A 21,576-nucleotide genomic window follows, 5' to 3' on the forward strand; every position below is an offset into this window, starting at 1 on the left:
GGGAAACATAATGCAGAATGTTGGAGGGGATGTAGGAAAACAGGAACACAAATACATTGTTGGTGGAATTGTGAATATATCCAATCATTCTGGAGAGCAATTTCAAACTAGGCTCAAAAAGTTATCAAAACTGTGCATACCCTTTGAACCAGCAGTGTTTCTACTGGGCTTATATCCCAAAGAGATCATAAAGAAGGGAAAGGGACCTGTATGTACAAGAATGTTTGTGGCAAAATGTTTGTAGCAGCCCTTTTTGTAGTGGCTAGAAACTGGAAAATGAATGGATGCCCATCAATTGGAGAATGGCTGGGTAAATTGTGGTATATGAATGTTATGGAATATTATTGTTCTGTAAGAAATGACCAGCAGGATGAATACAGAGAGGACTGGAGAGACTTACATGAACTGATGCTAAGTGAAATGAGCAGAACCAGGAGATCATTATACACGTCGACAACGATATTGTATGAGGACATATTTTGATGGAAGTGGATTTCTTTGATAAAGAGACCTGAGTTTCAATTGATAAATGAAGGACAAAAGCAGCTACACCCAAAGAACGAACACTGGGAAACGAATGTGAACTATCTGCATTTTTGTTTTTCTTCCCGGGTTATTTATACCTTCTGAATCCAATTCTCCCTATGCAACAAGAGAACTGTTCGGTTCTGCAAACATATATTGTATCTAGGATATACTGCAACATATCCAACATATAAAGGACTGCTTGCCATCTAGGGGAGGGGGTGGAGGGAGGGAGGGGAAAAAAAAATCGGAAAAGAAACGAGTGCAAGGGATAATGTTGTCAATATAAAGTAATCATTAAATAAAAATTTAAAAAAAAAAAAAAAAAAGAATGTTTGTGGCAGTCCTCTTTGTAGTGGCCAGAAACTGGAAACTGAGTGGATGCCCATCAGTTGAAGAATGGCTGAATAAATGGTGGTATATAAACATTATGGAATATTATTCTTCAGTAAGAAATGACCAACAGGATGATTTCAGAAAGGCCTAGAGAGACTTATATGAATTGATACTGAGTGAAATGAGCAGAACCAGAAGCTCATTATATACTTCAACAACGATACTATATGATGATCAATTCTGATGGACCTGGCAATGGGATGAACCAAATCATTTCCAATGGAGCAGTAATGAACTGAACCAGCTACACCCAGCGAAAGAACTCTAGGAGATGACTAAGAACCATTACATTGAATTCCCAATCCCTACATTTTTGCCCGCCTGCATTTTTGATTTCCTTCACAGGCTAATTGTACACTATTTCAGAGTCTGATTCTTTTTGTACAGCAAAATAACGATTTGGACTTGTATAATTATTTTGTATTTAATTTATACTTAACATATTTAACATGTATTGATTATCCTGCCATCTAGGAGAGGGGAGGAGGAAGGAGGAGAAAAATTGGAACAAAAGGTTTGGCAATTGTAATGCTATAAAATTACCCATGCATATATCTTGTAAATAAAAAGCTATTAAAATTTAAAAAAAAAAAAAAAAAACAGTTCTATCACATAGGTAGTCAGTATCAGGAAAAGAAGTTGAACCTAGCTTCTCTAACTCCAGAATACCCTTTTAACCACATCATATGGCCTTTCATCTTATTTCCACAAGCAGAAGAGCATTTCATTTAAAAAACACTGCTAATAAATTTTCTCTCAACTCCCTATCTTGATTAATTTAGAGAGAGTAAAAACTCTCTAAGTAAGCATTAATTTTAAGTATTCTTCCAAAATAAGAAAATGAAACTCTTTCTTTCATCTTTTCCCTGAAATAGTGAGTTCCTTCAAGTAATTTTTTAAGATTTACTTTTAAAAGCTTTTATATAGACAGGAAAATTTAATGATAAATGTTAGAGATCTTCTCTAACATAGGAAAACTGGGATACTAATACATTGTCAGTGGATGTGAACTGATCCAAACATTCTGGAGAGCAATTTGGAACTATTCCCAAAGGATTATGAAACTGTGCTATCCACTGGGTTTGAATCTGAAATGATCCCCATGTACATTAAAAATGTTTTTAGCGCCTCTTTTCATAGTGGCAAAGAACTAGAAACTGAGTAGATGCCCATCAATTGGAAATGGCTGATTAAGTTATGGTCTATGAATGTTATGGAATATTACTGATCTACAAGACTTACATGACCTGATACAACTGAAGTGAATAGAACCAAGAGAATACTGTACATAGCAACAAGATCATGTGATGATCAACTCTGATAGACTTGGCTCTTTTCAACAATGAGGTGATTCAGGCCAATTTCAATAGATTTGTGGTAGAGAGCCATTTACATCCAGAAAGAGGACTAAGGGGACTGAATGTGGATCACAACATAGTATTCTCACCTTTTTGTTGTTTGCTTGCTTTTTTTCCTTTGTGATTTGACTTTTCTTGTGCAGCATGATAAATGTGGAAATATATATATAAGAATTGCACATATTTAATCCATATTAGATTACTTGCTCTCTGCGGGGAAGAAGGGAAGGAGAAAAATTTGGAACACAAGGTTTTGCAAGGGTGAGTGTTGAAAATTATCTTTCGTTATTTTTGATAAAGAAAATGTTTTAAGTCTGTATCTTCTTGGAAAGTTTTCTTAAACAAAAAAATGAAGAGTTGATAAAGCTCCCAAAGGTCCCTTTTCTAGCTTGTATGGTTATACAATTCTAGGGCTGTCATGTAGTTTTCCTCTAACCTATATTATTTTTCTCTGCATTTACATCATCCAGCACAATGCTTTAAACTTCAAGGATAGTTGATAATTATTTGCTGACAGAGTGAAAAAGAATGCTGCTGCCTCTCATTTGCTCAACTACACACAATGAAATATTTAAAAAGTACATCCCAACAGTTCTTAATAAATAAATGACTTAACTTCTCCCTCTATCGTTAAGAAACATTTAGGATGGTATATGGTCAACAGAACCTTTGCCTGAATTACTTTATAATAGCAGGGAAGCTTATGTTTCATATCCGAGTACATCACAAATACATGTTATCCAAACTCAAGGTTCCTCAATGCAGAAAGAAAATAACTTTACTTCTCAAGCTTCAACACTTCTACCTTTCTCTCATTTAAGGACCAAGGCTTATTTTACTGGGAAAATTAAAGTCATAAATTTTCATCTCAATAACCTCTTACCCCACTCTCTCCTCCTTTCTCCCAGTTTCTGCCTTTTTGTTCTCAAAGTACACATACACTTGATTATAGAATCAAGTTCCTTTCAGCAGACTGCACAATCACTTTCTCAAATCTTCAACTGGTCCCTATTGGTTTTGTTTTTCTTTGTTTTAAGAGGGAGAAATGGATAATTCTGACCGAAAAGCATGAAAAAGAAAAGAGGTTCATGGGAGTATTTTTTTTAAGTTAACAAACTAAAAGCTAAAAGAAAAAACAAGACAGATTTTTAAATCACATGTTGAATTTATTATATATTATTTATTAGCTATTAAAAAAAGAAAAATTATATACAAATCAGCAACTTAATACATATCCCTCTTCTACTCTAATAAATGCACATTTTATTTGGTGCTTTTAAGTTCAGAATTTTTTAATAAAAATATATGAAAAAAAAATTTTTATTGCCTTCAAGTCTTCCCCATACTTAAAAAAAAAAATTTCAATAAAAATGACAATCCCTCATATATATCTCTCCTCTCAGCCAAACTCTTGAGAAAAATAAGGGGTTATTATTTTTCAAGCAGGTACTAAGTGCCAGGATAAAAAGAGCAAAAATAATCCCTGCCATCAAGGAGCTCTTGTTCTAATAAGGGAGATAATAAACTATGTAGATACAAGATATATACACAATAAATTGTGTAAAAAAAGCTGTCTATCTCTTATGCCTCCACTTTTTCTCCCCGCAATTATTCAATTCTTTGTCACCTGGTTTCTGTTCTCTCCAAAGTTCCCAAATACCTATTAATTTCAAAATCTAATCATCTTTTCTTGATTCATATTTTCCTCCTTGAATTCTTTGCTACATCTGACACTTGTCTATCCTCTGTTTATTAAGATTTTATCTAGGCCCTTTTCCCTCCTTCTACTCTCTAATGATCATCAGTTTCATTGACTTTTACTTATTTTCTCTTAACAAGTGACTCCCAAGTGCATATCCAGCTCCAATATTTCCCCTATATTCCAGTCTCACATCACAAACTGACTACTGGACATTTGAAAGTAAATATTCCAATGACTTGTCATATCCAAAACTGAATTATTTTTCCCCAAAGCCCTCTCCTTTCTTAAACTTCACTATTTCTGCCAAAATACCATCACTCTAGTCATCGAGGTTCAAAACCTCAGTTATTTCTCCTACCATACACACTGAAGTTACCAAATTTAACATCTACCACCTCTCTCATCTGTCATACACCATGTCATACACCATCTTACCAAAGATCCCAATGCTCCAACAGACTCTTAACTGGTCTCCCAGTCTCAAATTTCTCATCACTCCAGCCCATCCTTCATTCAGAAAAATAATTTTTATTAAGCACAAATCTAACCATCAAAGTCCCTTACTCGATTAACACTACTAGGTAACTATTGCTTCCAAGACTGAATATAAATTCTGTTTAAATTTTAATCAGAAAAGCCTAATTTCCAAGGACCCACACTTAACACCACATACCAAGATAAGATCAAAATGGGTCCATGACCTAGGCATAAAGAACGAGATTATAAATAAATTAGAGGAACATAGGATAGTTTATCTCTCAGACTTGTGGAGGAGAAAGAAATTTGTGACCAAAGATGAACTAGAGACCATTACCAATCACAAAATAGAAAATTTTGATTATATCAAATTAAAAAGCTTTTGTACAAACAGAACGAATGCAAACAAGATTAGTAGGGAAGTAACAAACTGGGAAAACATCTTTACAATTAAAGGTTCTGATAAAGGCCTCATTTCCAAAATATATAGAGAACTGACTCAAATTTATAAAAAATCAAGCCATTCTCCAATTGATAAATGGTCAAAGGATATGAACAGACAATTTTCAGATGAAGAAATTGAAACTATTACCACTCACATGAAAGGGTGTTCCAAATCACTATTGATCAGAGAAATGCAAATTAAGACAACTCTGAGATATCACTACACACCTGTCAGATTGGCTAAGATGACAGGAAAAAACAATGATGAATGTTGGAGGGGATGCGGGAAAACGGGGACATTGATGCATTGTTGGTGGAGTTGTGAACGAATCCAGCCATTCTGGAGAGCGATCTGGAATTATGCCCAAAAAGTTATCAAACTGTGCATACCCTTTGATCCAGCAGTGTTTCTATTGGCTTATACCCCAAAGAGATACTAAAAAAAGGAAGGGGACCTGTATGTGCCAAAATGTTTGTAGCAGCCCTGTTTGTAGTGGCTAGAAACTGGAAAATGAATGGATGCCCATCAATTGGAGAATGGCTGGGTAAATTGTGGTATATGAATGTTATGGAATATTATTGCTCTGTAAGGAATGACCAGCAGGATGAATACAGAGAGGCTTGGAGAGACCTACATGGACTGATGCTAAGTGAGATGAGCAGAACCAGGAGATCATTATACACTTCGACAACGATATTGTATGAGGATGTATTCTGATGGAAGTGGATTTCTCTGACAAAGAGACTTAACTGAGTTTCATTGGAGAAATGATGGACAGAAACAGCTACACCCAAAGAAGGAATACTGGGAAATGAATGTGAACTATTTGCATTTTTGATTTTCTTCCCGAGTTATTTTTACCTTCTGAATCCAATTCTCCCTGTGCAACAAGAGAACTGTTCGGTTCTGCAAATATGTATTGTATCTAGGATATACTGCAACATGTTTAGCATATATAGACTGCTTGCCATCCTGGGGGGGGGGAGGGAGGGAGGGGAAAAAACGAAACATAAGTGATTGCAAGGGATAATGTCGTGTAGAAATTATCCTGGCATGGATTCTGTCAATGCGAAGTTATTATTAAATAAAATAAAATTTATAAAAAAAAAAAAAAAAAAAAAAAAGAAAAGCCTAATTTCCAAAATATAGAGAGAACTGACTCTAATTTACAAGAAATCAAGCCATTCTCCATTTGATAAAGGTCAAAGGATATGAACAGACAATTCTCAGACAAAGAAATTGAAACTACTTCTAGCCATATGAAAAGATGCTCCAAGTCATTATTAATCAGAGAAATGCAAATTAAGACTACACACTACACACCTATCAGATTGGCTAGAATGACAGGGAAAGATAATGCAGAATGTTGGAGGGGATATGGGAAAACTGGGACACTGATATATTGTTGGTGGAATATATATACATCCAGCACTGTGGAGAGCAATTTGGAACCAGCAGTGTTATTACTGGGCTTATATCCCAAAGAGACCTTAAAGAAGGGAAAGGGACCTGTATGTGTAAAAATGTTTGTGGCAGCCCTCTTTATAGTGGCCAGAAACTGGAAACTGAGTGGATGCCCATCAACTGGAGAATGGCTGAATAAGTTATGGTATATGAATATTATGGAATATTATTGTTCTGTACGAAATGACCAGCAGGATGATTTCTGAAAGGCCTGGAGAGACTTACACGAACTGAAGCTGAGTGAAATGAGGAGATCATCATATACTTTAAGAACACTAAATAATGATCAATTTTGATGGACGTGGCACTCTTCAAAAATGAGATGAAACACATCAGCTCCAATAGAGCAGAAATGACTTGAACCAGCTACACCCAACAAAAGAACTGAGGGAAATGAGTGTGAACTCATTCCCAATCCTCTATTTTTGTCTGCCTGCATTTTTTATTTCCTCCACAGGTTAATTGTACACTATTTCAAAGTCCGATTCTTTTTGTGCATCAAATTAACTGCATGGACATGTATACATATGTTGTATTTAAGATATACTTTAACATATTTAACATGTATTGGTCTACCTGCCATCTGAGGGAGGCGGTGGGGAGAAGGAAGGAAGGGAAAAATTGGAACAAAAGATTTTTCAACTGTCAATGCTAAAAAATTCCCCATGCATATATCTTGTAAATAAAAAGCTATAATAAAAAATAAATTTAAAAAAAATTTTAAATATATAAATTTTGATCAGACCCCATCCTATCTTTCCAGACTTATAGGCCATTATTGCCCTTCTCACACTCTGTAAAACCTAGTCAAATTAGCCTTCCCTATCCTTCACATAGGGCACTTATCTCCTTAATTTTGTACTTGCTGTTACACAAGATTCAAATATATTCCATTTTCAACCTCTACTTTATAGAGCTCCTAATTTCCTTTAAGATACAACTCAAATAATTCAGGACAGTTGCAATGATCTTGTGATGAAGAGAGCCATCTGTACCCAGAGAGAAGACTGTAGGGAGTAAGTGTAGATCACAACATAGTATTTTTAATTTTTTTCTGTTGTTTGCATTGTTGATCTGATTTTTCTTGTACAACATAATTGTGGAAATACACATAAAAGAACTGTACATGTTTAACACTGGAGTACTTGCCTTCTAGGGAACGGGTAGGAAGAAGGGAAAAAGAAAAAAATTAGAACACAAGCTCTTGCAAGGGTGAATGTTGAAAACTGTTTATGCATATTTTTTCTTTGAGAGTTTGTTATTTTCAAAACATATGCATGGATAATTCTTCAACATTTACCCTTGCAAAACCTTGTGTTCCAGTTTTTTTCCTCCCTTCTCACTTCCTCCCCTATTGGCAAGTAGTCCAATATATGTTAAACATGATAGAAATATATGTTAAATCTAATATAGGCACACATATTTATACAATTATCTTGCTGCACAGGAAAAACCAAATCAAACTGGAAAAAATGAAAAAAAAAATGCAAGCAAATAACAGAAAGAGTGAAAATGCTATGTTGTGATCCAAACTCAGTTTCCACAGTTCTCTTTCTAGTGTAGATAGCTCTCTTCATCACAAAATCATTGGAACTGGTCTGAATCATCTCATTGTTGAAGAGAGTCATGTGCATCAGAATTAATCATTGTATAATTTTGTTGCCATGTACAATGATCTCCTGGTTCTGCTCATTTCACTTAGCATCAGTTCATCTGAAATCATCCTGTTGATCATTTCTTTTTTTTTCTTTTTGAAATATCTTTATTTTTATTTTTTTTTAATAATTATAACTTTTTATTGACAGAATATATGCCTGGGTAATTTTTTACAACATTATCCCTTGCACTCACTTCTGTTCCGACTTTTCCCCTCCCTCCCTCCACCCCTTCTCCCAGATGGCAAGCAGTCCTATACATGTTAAATATGCCATAGTATATCCTAGATATAATATATGTGTGTAGAACTGAACAGTTCTCTTGTTGCACAGGAAGAATTGGATTCAGAAGGTAAAAATAACCTGGGAAGAAAAACAAAAATGCAAATAGTTTATATTCGTTTCCCAGTGTTCTTTCTTTGGGTGTAGCTGTTTCTGCCAATCATTGATCAATGGAAACTGAGTTAAATCTTCTCTATGTCGAAGAAATCCGCTTCCATCAGAATACATCTTCATACGGTATCATTGTTGAAATGGTTCTGCTCATTTCACTGTATTCATCCTGCTGGTCATTTCTTACAGAACGATAATATTCCATAACATTCACATACCACCATTTACCCAACCATTCTCCAATTGATGGGCATCCATTCATTTTCCAGTTTCTAGAGACTACAAAAAGGGCTGCCACAAACATTTTGGCACATACAGGTGCCTTTCCCTTTTTTATATTGTTTTTGGAATATAAGCTTAGTAGAAACACTGCTGGATCAAAGGCTATGCACAGTTTGATAACTCTTTCATATGCATATATTTTGAAAACAAGCAGCTAAAAGAAAAAGATACAACATAAGCACTATCTTCTAAATCTAAATGAAACTTTTTCTTCATCCCTCTACTGCTACCTTGTACTCAGCTACTTTTAATATATTTCATTCACATTATATTAATGCTATATATATTTACAAATTTCTCTCCCATTCCATTAGAATGTTAAACTTGTGCCATGTATGAATTGTTCGTTTTTTATACTTAACAGCTCCAGAATTTAGCACAAGGCCTTGCACACTGTATATGTTTAATAGATGTTTAGTGACTGATCACTTTAGAGCCAAATTTAAGGTATGTCTTTTAACTCTGCAACAATTTCCAAATGCAACTTTTTGAATTTTATATCTATCCTCTATCTAAGCCTTATTCTATTCCTACAAATCATGTCACAGAGGTTACCCTTGTTTCCTAAAAGCTACTTCAGAAAATACAGGCATTTCTTTCATATAAAACAAGAGGAGCAGAAGATGCAGAAGAATGGTGAGGGTGTAAGGATGAAACCTAGCACAAAGATTCTGACCAGAGGCACCAGCAGTGGCATAGTTGCACCTGTCAAATGTCAGGCAAAGGAACACAAGATGAAGTAAAAAGGCTGTGGTTGCCATGGAGAAAAGGCACACCAAACACTGTGAAGTTGGCTCCTTTGGGGCTAGTCCAATTTGCCCCATCCTAATTAAGGATTGCTCAGACAGAAAAACACAGTATCTAGTAGGTTTTAATCAGATACTTTAAATATAGCTGACTAGTATACTATGACTAGCTAAGTTAAGACACTTCACAGACAGAAGGCTGACCCAACTAAATCCAACTAAGTCATAAAAGAACTGTGACCTGAGTTGGATGCTCCACAACTGCCAAAGTTCACTCCCTACTCAAACTTGAGGGAGCATTGTGATTTAAAGACTAAACTTTGAGTTAGTTCAAATTCTGTCTAGCTGTATTATCCTGAGCAAAAACATCCTCAATTTTCTTATGAGTGAAGAAAGGTGTTAAGACTCTGCAGCCTCTGAAATTCCTTCAAATCTAAATCAATGATCCAGTGACCTCTTAGATCAAATATAAACTCCTCTGTTCAGTGTTTTTAAAAATATTTAAATTAAAAAGCATTTAAAAAAAAAAAAACAAGCAAAAACAAACCAAGACCATAGTTCCAATGGTCTTGTGATGAAGAAAGCAATCTACACCCAGAGGGAGGATTGTGGGAATTAGTGTAGATTTCAACACAGCATTTTCACTCTATTTTTGTTTGCTTGCATTTTGTTTTCTTTCTCATTTTTTTTTTTTGATCTGATTTTTCTTTTGCAGCATGATAATTATAGACATATGTATAAATTAGAAATGCACATGTTTGATAATATATTGGATTACTTGCCAGCTGGGGAGGAGGTGGAGAGAAGGGGAAAAATATGTTTTAAATATAAAAAGCTTTAATAAAAAAAATTCATTAATAAAAATATGGGCCCAAAATATCTTTCCAATTTTATTATACATTATTGCTCTTCTTTACATATTCTCTTGGCCCTCTAGTTTCTTCATACAGAACCCTTCCTCTCTCAAACCCCCGGCTTTGAATAGGATGTCTCTTTGCCTGGAATGTATTCCCTCTTTACACTCTTACAGCTGATATCATCCTTTATACAAGCACTTTCTGGATCCCATTTTTTAGAGCTTCCCTCACACTATTACTTTATATTATACCCATTATATATATATATATATCATATTATATATTACACCCATAATATTTATTTTGCATATACATATATAGGTACATGTTTTCTTCTCTAATGGAATATTAGCTTCATGAAGGCAGGAACTGTCACATTTGTGTCTTTTTCTCTAGTATACTGCTTGATACAAAGCAGAAATTTAATAAATGCTTAAATGATTAGAGAGAATAACAGATCATATATACAGTGCCTGGAACTGGAACATACTAAGTGCTCAATAAAAACTTTATCTAAGCTTATTGATACAATAATGAAAACAAACTACTATTCCACTGATTAACTTGTAGGTTATTTAGTCTAGATTTTTGTTTAAAACTAAATACTAAGATATGAATGTTATGGAATATTATTGTTCTGTAAGAAATGACCAACAGGATGAATATAGAGAGGACTGGAGAGACTTACATGAACTGATGCTAAGTGAAATGAGCAGAACCAGGAGATCATTATACACTTCGACAACGATATTGTATGAGGACATATTTTGATGGAAGTGGATTTCTTTGACAAAGAGACCTAACTGAGTTTCAATTGATAAATGACGGACAGAAGCAGCTACACCCAAAGAAAGAACACTGGGAAACAAATGTGAACTATCTGCATTTTTGTTTTTCTTCCCGGGTTATTTATACCTTCTGAATCCAATTCTCCCTGTGCAACAAGAGAACTGTTCGGTTCTGCAAACATATAATGTATCTAGGATATACTGCAACATATCCAACATATATAGGACTGCTTGCTATCTAGGGGAGGGGGTGGAGGGAGGGAGGGAGGGGATGGAAGGAGGGAGGGAGGGGAAAAATCGGAACAGAAACGAGTGCAAGGGATAATGTTGTAAAAAAATTTAAAAAATAAAAAAACTAAATACTAAGAAATCGACTTTTGAATTAGTATATTAATTTATGTACTCAAAGCAATAACTCAATATTTTTTTCCCTTTCAACATCCAAACTTTTGGTAGAGACACAGGCTAATATGCAGGTTTCTACTGGGAGCTCATTAGGAGACTTTCCCCTCCTCCCCTCCACCACAGGGATTGTTAACACACTCTGTTCTCTCACTCTTATTTTAGACAGACTGACTGCCCAGCTTGGGGGATAGCAGGAATGGGCTGAAAATATGAAGCCCTCTGGCTGGATCTCAGTCCTAAGTAAGGACTCTTTCCTGAACATCCTCTTCACCTTTTTTCCATCTGACAAAAATCAGTAGATCATGATACAGTCCCAGTTGGGAAAGGAAAGGAGAGACATGAGACAGATCTGAGTTAAAATCCAGCCTCAGACTCTTAACTAGCTGTAAGACTTTGGGCAAATCACTCAATACCTGATTGCTTCAATTTTCTCAAGTATAAAATATGAATAATAAAATCTATGAGTTGTTGTTGTAAAGAGTTGTAAAGTTAAATTGAGATAATATCAGTAAAATACTAAAGAAATTGGTTCAGATTATGTAACTGTAAGAATAGAACTGAATTTAGTATCTCAGCTTTTAAGTTATAAGCTGTACTTTGGATGGGGGTTTCTTACCATGGATCAGTGGGTGCATGGAGAAATGGTGCAAGGGATCCATGTGTGAATTTGAATGAAAAAAAAATTACATCCTTATCTGTGGAGGGTCACAGTCAGTGGGGAAACTCTGGATGAGGTATAAGACCTTTCAGCCCAGAGGGAACCAGCTAACAATGTCTGGTTTGGCTCCCATCTCCCCTAAGGGCTCTCAGCATTCCTAAGAAGTAAGACTGGGGGGGGGGGGGGGGCAGAGGGGGTGATTCACAATTCATAAAGCAATGGGTATTAAAAATAAATAAAATTTTACAAATAAAATAAAGGAGCTAAAACCCTTCAATCTAAGTTCCATCAATCTTTGAAGCAATTTAAAATTTAAGAGTAACCCTCTCACTACGTTTCCTCATGTAATAGCAGAGGAAAAAGAAATCAGTGGAGGAAACAGTGATCTCAATCAGGCAAAGAGAAGTCAGATTCCCTGGGCCAAATCCATTACAATCATTACATCATTACAGCTTCAATGAAGCTTGATATAACATTTCAAGTGCAGTATTTGGCCAATTCTAATCCACTAAACAATTCTAAGAGATGTGCTAAGGAGAAACCAAAGGTCTACTAGCATTGGAAGCCTGATTGCTGTTCCAGTAATCCTTTTCTAATATACGTATTATTTCCCAATTTGACTAAGTTTCATAATATCAAAAAACATGAAACATCTTAAGTATCACCCTACCATTTATCACACAACTTTCTATTTTCCTGTCACGACACTAAAAATGGAGGAGACTTAAAATATAGGAAATAAAAGTTAAACCGTTTTCAAAATACTTGTTAGAAAAACTGCACAAAAATTAACTCAAGTTATCCAAACACTATGAAATTCCTCCTTCCATAAGATAATAATGCAGCTTGTATTTTACTAAAGAAAATCAAAAGCAAAAATTCAAAAACCTGCCCTTCAGCCAAGAACAATAAACCCAATTTTTACTCCTTTCAGATTAGTCCTCTTGAAATGCTATTATAACCACTACAATAACACAGTAATGTCTTTCCTGCATGCTGAAGATGCTTTAAATTGACTCAATAAAGTATGAGCTTTTCCACTCCAAGTCCAGGTGACAGAATAATACAGATTCAACACAATTGCATCCAGTTTCCCTAAGTATCTGCATTATAGTTGGTCAAAGTCACGATTATAATCTGTGAATACAGAAGAAAGCAAAATTAGCTAGCCCAAATGGGGATTAAGTCCATGACCTGATTAGCACCATGTACCAACAAAGTAAGATAACTAGCCACAAAGCTTCATTTTAGTAACAAAATGAAACAAAGGGAAAAAAATAATAACCATCAATTTGGTGCATTCCTTTAAAGGAAGCTCCATTTATTAGAAACAATTCATTATACTTTACAAGAACAACTACTATTTAATAATTATGCAGGTTTTAAATTTTCTCTTTGATCTGTCTAAATTATTTTCTGGACAAAAACTTGAATGCTTAAGTTAAAAAAAAATTGCTGCACATTTGTATCCTGAATTACATCATGCTTTTTCTCTTGAGACAATCTTTCATCCTGTACAATTTACACCACATAAACATACTCAGAAAACTCCTCACAGGAATTAGTACCACCAGTTTTTTATTAAGGACCAAAGTCCTTTAATGCCAAGTTCGCTATTTTTAAAAAACTGTTCTAGAGTTCAGAATTGGCATTAGAAAATAACTAATACATTAACAGTACAAAATATTAATTCAAGAAAAACAATTTTCCATTCCCTCCATGTAATATTCAAAAAATATTTTCCTAAAATACACAAGTATTTCTATGCCAATTTAATATAACCATACTATCAACAAACAATCACATTAATATGGTCCTACAGTAGATAGAATGCTGGCCCTGGAGTCAGGCAGACTTTGGTTTAAAACTTGACTCAGGGGCAGCTAGGTAAGCACAGTAGAATAGTGCACCAGTGAAAGTCAGGAGGGCCAGAGCTCAAATCTGACTTCAGACACTTAACACTTCCTGGCTGTGTGATCCTGGGCAAGTCACTTAACCCCAATTGCCTCAGCAAAAACAACTTGACTCAGACTTTCAAAAGCTGTGTAAACCTGGACAACTCATTCAACTTCTACCTGCTTTCTCCTCTGTAAAATGGCAACAATAACAACATGTAATTTTTGGGATTGCTGTGAGTATCAAATGAGATATTTGTCAAGTACTCCACAAACTTTAAAGCACTATACTTGCTATTGTTATTAATAATAATGATATTTCAAAATAAAATAACCCAACACCAGTCAACTCCAAAGGTTAGCTGAAAAAAGAAAATGTTATCTATGAGGAATTTATTCATTGTCTATTCTTCTACTGATATGCTCACATAAACTGTCTGTCAACAGATCTTTTGAGAAATAAATTAATGGTGTTGAGCTGTGCCTAGACTACACAGAACTTTGGGTATATAAATAAAAAGCAGTAAAAACACAATACCTCCAAACACGGATATGTTTTATGCTGAAATACATAAAGCACATCTTGTATTATGACTTGTATTATATCATTTTTAGCAGTTTGAGCAAAGTCAATACAATATTTACAAAGTTGAAGAATAGTATTAACATAAATAATAATTCAAAACAAAACCACAGAATGATTTCTGAAGAGACCTTACTGACAATGAAATGAAGCAATTTGATTAATTTTCCTTTATCTGATAAAAATAAGGCTTCACTGCTAAATGAGATTTTTTGGGTCAACTTTCATAAAGCAATCCCAAATGACTTTGCATATATATGTAATCTACTTTAATTCTGATATACAGAAAGGTAAAAAATACCTGAAATTTGTGACTATAAAAACTTGAAAGGGGGTATTTTATTACTTTTTTTTTTTTTTTTAACTTCTGGTAACATGATCTTTTAAAAGTTTAAATGCCTTTTTCCTTAAAGAAACAATATACTCCAAAAGCAACTTCAAAATATTTATCACCTAACTTCATGAAAAAAATTCATCCAGGAATCTGTTGGGATCCTCTGTCTTAAAGTATGAGTAATAAATATAATACGAATACATACATACAATACAAATACAACTCATACATGTAAAGACATGACAACTCTTCTAATGTTAAACTGCGATAATAGAATAAGTAATATTTTAAGTGATTTTTTTTCTGGTTACAATATTGTGCTATATAATTGTTTTGGTTAATACACAGTTTCCGTATTACCACTAAAAAGCACTGGTAGATTGGCTCAAAGAAACATTATTAGGAATTTTCACATTAGGAATTGACCAAGATGAGGAAATCTAAATTGTTAACTAGATTCTTGCTCAATAAATTAGTGAAATAGTACACAACTTGTATGACTTTTCCATTACAAAAATTAACTGAAGTCTTTTTCTTCCAATTTTCTCACTTTCAATTCTTGAAAGCAACTCTACTAAATGTGAGTGCTTAAATGTTAAAATGGATTTCACCTAAAGCCTTTGCTGAATTTAGTAAAATATTTAATGATTCTTTTAATAAGAGACAAAATTATTACATTCTTAAAATGTCCCTTCTCATTAAAATTTAACTTTCACAAAAAGAAAATGCATTTAAGAAAATCTTATCATGTAATTTTGTTCAAAAATAATAAAAATAAGCTTATATATTGACTATATTAAAAACTATTTTTATTTATTCAGCTACATCCTGAATAAACAGTATTATTTTAGTTGCTTTTCTAAAAGTGATCCTATTTCTAAGTAGACTGGAATAGGGACAATTCTTGTAATTTTACTGATAAAGTTAACTTGGACCAAAATAGACAGTCAGCTTATCTACAACTTATAGTCGTAGGAAGATGCTTAGAGCCAACTCTGAGACATTCTGTATACCCATCAGGACATGTCAGAGGAAGAATTTGGTCCAGAGACCAGTTTTCTACCTACTACACAACAAAAGATGCCTAAACAAATGAAAATGGAAATGGCTAGGTGGAGCAGTAGGAGTGGCACTGGAAACAGGAGGATTCCAGTTCAAATCCAGCCTCATACATTTACTATTTATATGACTCTGGGCAAGTCACTTAACCCCAATTGCCTCACCAGGAAAAGAAAAGAAAAAAAAAAAAAAATCAAAACAAAGTTACAAAGGTAAAAAAAAAAAAAAAATACAGGATATATGAGGCAAAGATAATAACCCAATTTTTAAATGACATTTTTTAAAAAGAACAGTTGTAATCAGATCACATATACTTTGATCTAAACAGCTTATATGGCCAAAAATGAAGCAGGAAAAGCAGACGCCCAAGACAGTATATACATTCATTTATATGTGATGATTAAAATAATGAAAAAGGAGATTAAAACCAGAAGAACCTGAAAAATAACTGCCTATTTTCAAAATAATAATAAAGGAAATTTATGTAGCATTTCACATAACTTATCTCATGTGAGGCTTAGAACAACCCTGTGATGATAGCACAGTTATTATCATCTCAATTTTTCATAAGGAGAAAACAGACTCCAAGTAGCTTCCCTAGGGTCACATAATTGATATCATAGGTAAGATGTGAACCTAAGTTTTCTGGATCCTATTAATTAAAGTATGCAGCCTCTATCACTAACCTGTTTCATTTGTATAACACTGTATTATTTCTTACAGAGAGGGGAAAAAAAGTCTTTTCTCAAGTACTTGTGGGATGAAGTTGCATAGACATTGACAACACATCTTGTTTGAAGGGAAAAACTAAACAAAAGTTCAAACTCCAAATATGATGGCACATACCCTACTTTTACTGTTTATTCTGGTTTCCTTTTCTTAGGACTATGTAGTGGAAAGAATGCTGGCCTTGAAGGCAGCAGGGACCTAAATTCAAATCCTACTTAAAGGATGAGTAAGCTGTATAAAATTACTATCTTATAGACTTCTGATTAAAACTTTCTAAACCTTAAATAACTACAAAAATATTATCATCATTAGAATGCTTATGTAAGACAGGCCTGAAGTGACTTCCATAAACTGATGCTAAAGTGAAGTGAGTAGAACTAAAAGAACATTGTACACAGCAACAAAAAGAATATGCGATGATCAGTTCTGATAGACTTGCCTCTTTTCAACAGTGAATCAAGGCAATTATAATAGACTTGTGATGGAAAGAGCCACCTGCATTCAGAAAGAGGACTGTGGGATCTGAATGTGGAGCACAACATAGTATTTCCACTTTTTTTTTGTTGTTTGCTTTCTTTCTTTCTTTCTTTTTGATCTGATTTTTCTTGTGCAGCATAATTGTGAAAATATATACAAAAGAACTACACATGTTTAACATATTGGATTACCTGCTATCTAGGGGACAGGGAGAGGTTTTAAACACAAAGGTGAATAAAGAAAACTATCTTTGTATATGTTTTGAAAACAAAAAGTTATGATTAAAAAAGAATGCATAAGTAAACACACAACACTTAAAGTTTGACAAATTTCAAGCTAGTTGATATTTCTTCAACTAATTTATAAATTATTTCAAATGAGAATAGACCATCTTTCACATCTTTCCACTCTTGGAAACGTACATAATTGTGGAAAACAGCGAGTTCAAGCATAAAGGCATTTTTTAGTTGTCCCTAAGAATCTTGGGTTTTTATTTATAATACAAAAAAAAAAAAAAAAAAAGGAGTAATTTTATTTCTCTGTCCTGAATAGGCTTGCAAGTTGCATCTGTGTGAACCCTTCTGTGAACTCCCCACACAATATAGAATATCCACTTATAACTATCATTTCAATGCAACTTTCCCTATCAATCTAAAATAAAAAACCAGAGTAAATGTTGACACAAAGTTACCTAAGATGAAGAATCAAGTCGTTGTCAGGAGATGGAAGCAGCCAGCTAACAATTACAAAGACAACTGCAAAGCTCTTTCCATGTTATTTCATTTGATCCTAACAACTCTGTGACGTACTTGATATTATTGTAACCATATTACAAAATGAGGAAACTGAGGTTTAAAGATTAAATGCCTTGCCCAAAGCCACATATCCAGTAGGCAACTGAGGTGGAATTTCAACTCAGATTTTTCCTTAATCCAAGTGCTACCACTTTGTTCCCATCCCACCACCACCTTGGGTGAAATTCTCTAAGAATGTTTCAAACTCCCAATCAAGTTCCTACAATTTGCTAGATACTGTACTAAGCACGCACTTGGGATACAAAGTTAAAAGAAAAAAAAAAAAAAAAAACAGTAACTGCCCTCAAGAAACTAACAATCTAAATTACCCTGGCAAGGGTTCTGTCAATAAAAAGTTATAAAATTAAAAAAAAAGAAAAAAGAAACTAACTATCTAGAAAGACAACATGCAAACAACTATGTACACATTATTATTATTAGAGATAATTCACAGAGCAAAGGCTCCAGAATTAAGGAGATCCAGCAAAGGCTTCTTGAAGGAGGTAGGATTTAATCAGAGGCCTGACCACAATCTAGAATTTAGGAAGAGTTTAATAGCAGAGTCCCACAAAGCAGTCTGATACAGATGGATTTTTTTTTTTTTTTGGTGGTTTTTAAAGAGCGTCCCAAGGTTCTAGAAAAGGAAGCTAGGTGGCACAGTGGATAGTGTGGTAGGCCTGGAATAAGGAAAATCTGAGTTCAAATCTAGCCTCAACATGTAATAGCTATGTGACTATGGATAAGTCACTTAACCTGTTTGACTCAATTTCTTCAGCTGTGAAATGGAGATAATTGCAGCCATAGCTTCTCAAGGTTTTTACTAAGTTAAAATTGGATAGTAATTATAAAACACCTGAAAATAGCAAGCACTATGCTAGCTATTATTATTATAATAGCATCTACTTACCAGAGTTGTTGTGAGGATCAAATGAGATCATTGTAAAGTGCTATATAAATGTTAGTAATTATTATTATTATTTCAGCACCTAGCTGAAGGGTTGTTGTGAAGCCTAAACCAAATAATTATAAAGCACTTAGCACAATGCCTGGCACATAATACTATATAAATGTTAGCTGCTAAAATAATTATTATAATAAAAATATCTACTTCTCAAGGTTGTTGAGAGGATTAAATGAGATAATTATAAAGCAGCACAGTGCCTGACACTAAGTGCTATATAGAAGTACTATGTAGATGTTAGTTGAAATTATTATTTTAATAATAGCACCTACCTATACGGATTGTTGTGAGAATCAAATCTGATGACAATTGTAAAGACCTTATCCCAGTTACCTGGCACATAGTAAGCTTTCCATATATATGTCAGCTTTTATAATTATTTTGCTGTAGAATAACAGTACCTACCTCCAAAGGTTGTTGTGAGGATTAAATGAGATAATTTTTTAAAGAGCTTGGTACATTATAAGAGCTATATAAATATTAGTTATTGTTACTACGATTATTACTGTTAATATTATTATAACAGAAACAATCTCCAAAGGCCGATGTGAGGATCAAATGATACTCTAAGCGTAAAGCATGTTGCACAGTGCCTGGCACACAGTAACATAAATATTAGCCATTATTATTAAAAGTAGTTTGCAAGGGGGTGGGGAGGTGAGGAGGAGGAAGAGGAGGTCAGGAGAGAGAACGCTTCCCCAAGATTTACAGAAGTAGCAATCCGGTAACACTCGGAATCAGGTTCCTTCCCGTAGTAGCTAGAGGGACAAAAATCAACTCCAGATACACCTCCCGGCCAACCCAACCCCGAGACGTCCCCGCCTCTGCCCAAGGCTCCCGCAGCCGGGTTTAAACTGCCCCCCCGGTAGAGAGGGCCTCCGCCGATTGGAGGTCGAGGGACGCCCGTCACAGGCGTGCCCGCGGTGCCGCAGCAGCCTAGCAGCCCGCGCCGCGCTCTGCCCGCCCCTCGCTGTCTCCCCAGGAGACCAAAGCCCGCAGACTCCTCCCTCCAGCTCAGGTCCGCTCGGGCGCCTCTTTGCCGGCACCGCGTACCGGGAGCGGGGAAAGGGAGGCGCTCGCCGGACACGGCGGTGGCAGCGCCTCCTGCGCGGAACACGAGCGGGAGGAAAAAACCAAGAGACCTTACGCTCCGTGCCGTCTGCCGCCATCCCGGGCGTGATCACACACCCCCCGCGCCCGGGCCCGAAATGGGAACCCCCAGGGCTGGAGGCAGCTCAGCGCGCGCCTCTACCCTCCTCCTTGTCCCCGCCGCAACCCCTCGCATCTTCTGGCGGCTCTTACCCATCTTTCCGCCTCGCCTTGTAGACGTGACCGTAGGTGCCGCGTCCCACTTTACAGCCCTCGTATTCAAACAGATCCTCCACCCGTTCCCGCTCCGCCGCCAGCTTCGCCTTAAAGTCATAATCCATTGTCTGCTTTCCCCATAGAGGCGCGGGGGACGCGGGGGCCGCCGCCGCTCTCTCACTCACTCCGCCGCCGCCACCTCCCGCGGCCCGCCGCTCCACTTCTCCCCTCACAGACGCCTGGCGCCCGGGCGCGCGCACTGGCGCTTCCTCCCCCCCCCCCTCCTTCGGTTTCCCCAACTCAAGCGTCCCTCGCCTTCAACACGGAGCACCGCCGCAACCGCGGCGGCCTCCTCCTCCTCCTACTCTTCCTCCTCCTCCTTTTCCTCCTCCTCCTCCTCCTCCTCCTCCTTCTCCGCGGCGGCTCCCGCAGGCACCCTCAGTCCCGCCTCCCTCCTTCATTTCCGTGTTTTGGAACCTAGTGGGCCGCACCTCGGTTTCCTCGAGCTCATTAACTATCACACTGCCCGCCCCTTGAGAGCCACTGAGCCTGCTGGGGGCTGTAGTCCCGGAGATGATGGAAATTATGTAATTTATCCGTCGAAAACATACAAATCCCAGAAAGCCCCGGGCAGAAGCTTCACCTTCCCCCCACGCTCCCACACCCCACCCGGTGACCGCGCCTGCGTTATTCCGATCGCCCCTCCTACTTTGGGGAGAGGGTGAGTAGTTCTGAACGCTGTGACAGCCCGGAAAAAGTTGCAGTTCGTTTTCTCTAAAATAACTTAAGCAAGAAGCAGCTAGGCCATCATACCGACACTACAGAGTCAGTACGCTAATTGGAAGGTTGAAGAGTGTTTTAGATAAACCTTAATTCCCTTCTTGGGTTTTGGAGGAACTGGGAGTGCACGTCGGTTAAAGATGCTCTAGTGCAGACGGTTGTTTATTTTCTAAGGCAATTGGCCCGCCTATTTCTCCTCTCAGTTCTACAGCTGACTGGCCGGTACTAGACTATGGGTCTCTAATTGGTCTGCTAGAATCCCAGCCTTTTGCTTGATTCTTCCTTCTGATTGGTCGATGATTCTACACAGTCCTTCCCTATAGGCTATTCCCATTCTATGGCAAAGCCAAAATCGCAGTTCAAATGTTGAACCCACAACAGTTTGCTTAAGCTTGCAATTGTAGGAGAAGGTGAGTGTTAACGACCAGAGCCGGCCAGTCATCCTTTCCTCAGACAGGTGCTGCTCCTATCATGAAGCCTAAGCAGCAGAAATCATCCTGCCATGTGA

At 36.3% G+C, this 21,576-nt stretch overlaps 1 protein-coding gene across 3 annotated transcripts in view; it reads right to left on the reverse strand.

Annotated features, from left to right (window-relative positions):
- Nucleotides 1-20,654, reverse strand: part of CDK19 (cyclin dependent kinase 19) — a 228,641-nt gene extending 207,987 nt beyond the window's left edge. Inside the window, exon 1 of one of the 3 annotated variants that reach the window (XM_051997541.1) lies at nucleotides 20,286-20,654. In XM_051997541.1, coding sequence (XP_051853501.1) covers nucleotides 20,286-20,413 — 128 coding nt within the window. In that variant the 5' untranslated portion in view covers nucleotides 20,414-20,654. The remainder of the gene's footprint in view (nucleotides 1-20,285) is intronic. The other 2 variants (XM_051997540.1, XM_051997542.1) reach the window with 2 other exon arrangements.
- Nucleotides 20,655-21,576: the final 922 nt, after the last annotated feature.

The sequence above is a fragment of the Antechinus flavipes genome, chromosome 4 (genome assembly GCF_016432865.1).
Source record: "Antechinus flavipes isolate AdamAnt ecotype Samford, QLD, Australia chromosome 4, AdamAnt_v2, whole genome shotgun sequence".
NCBI lineage: Eukaryota > Metazoa > Chordata > Mammalia > Dasyuromorphia > Dasyuridae > Antechinus > Antechinus flavipes.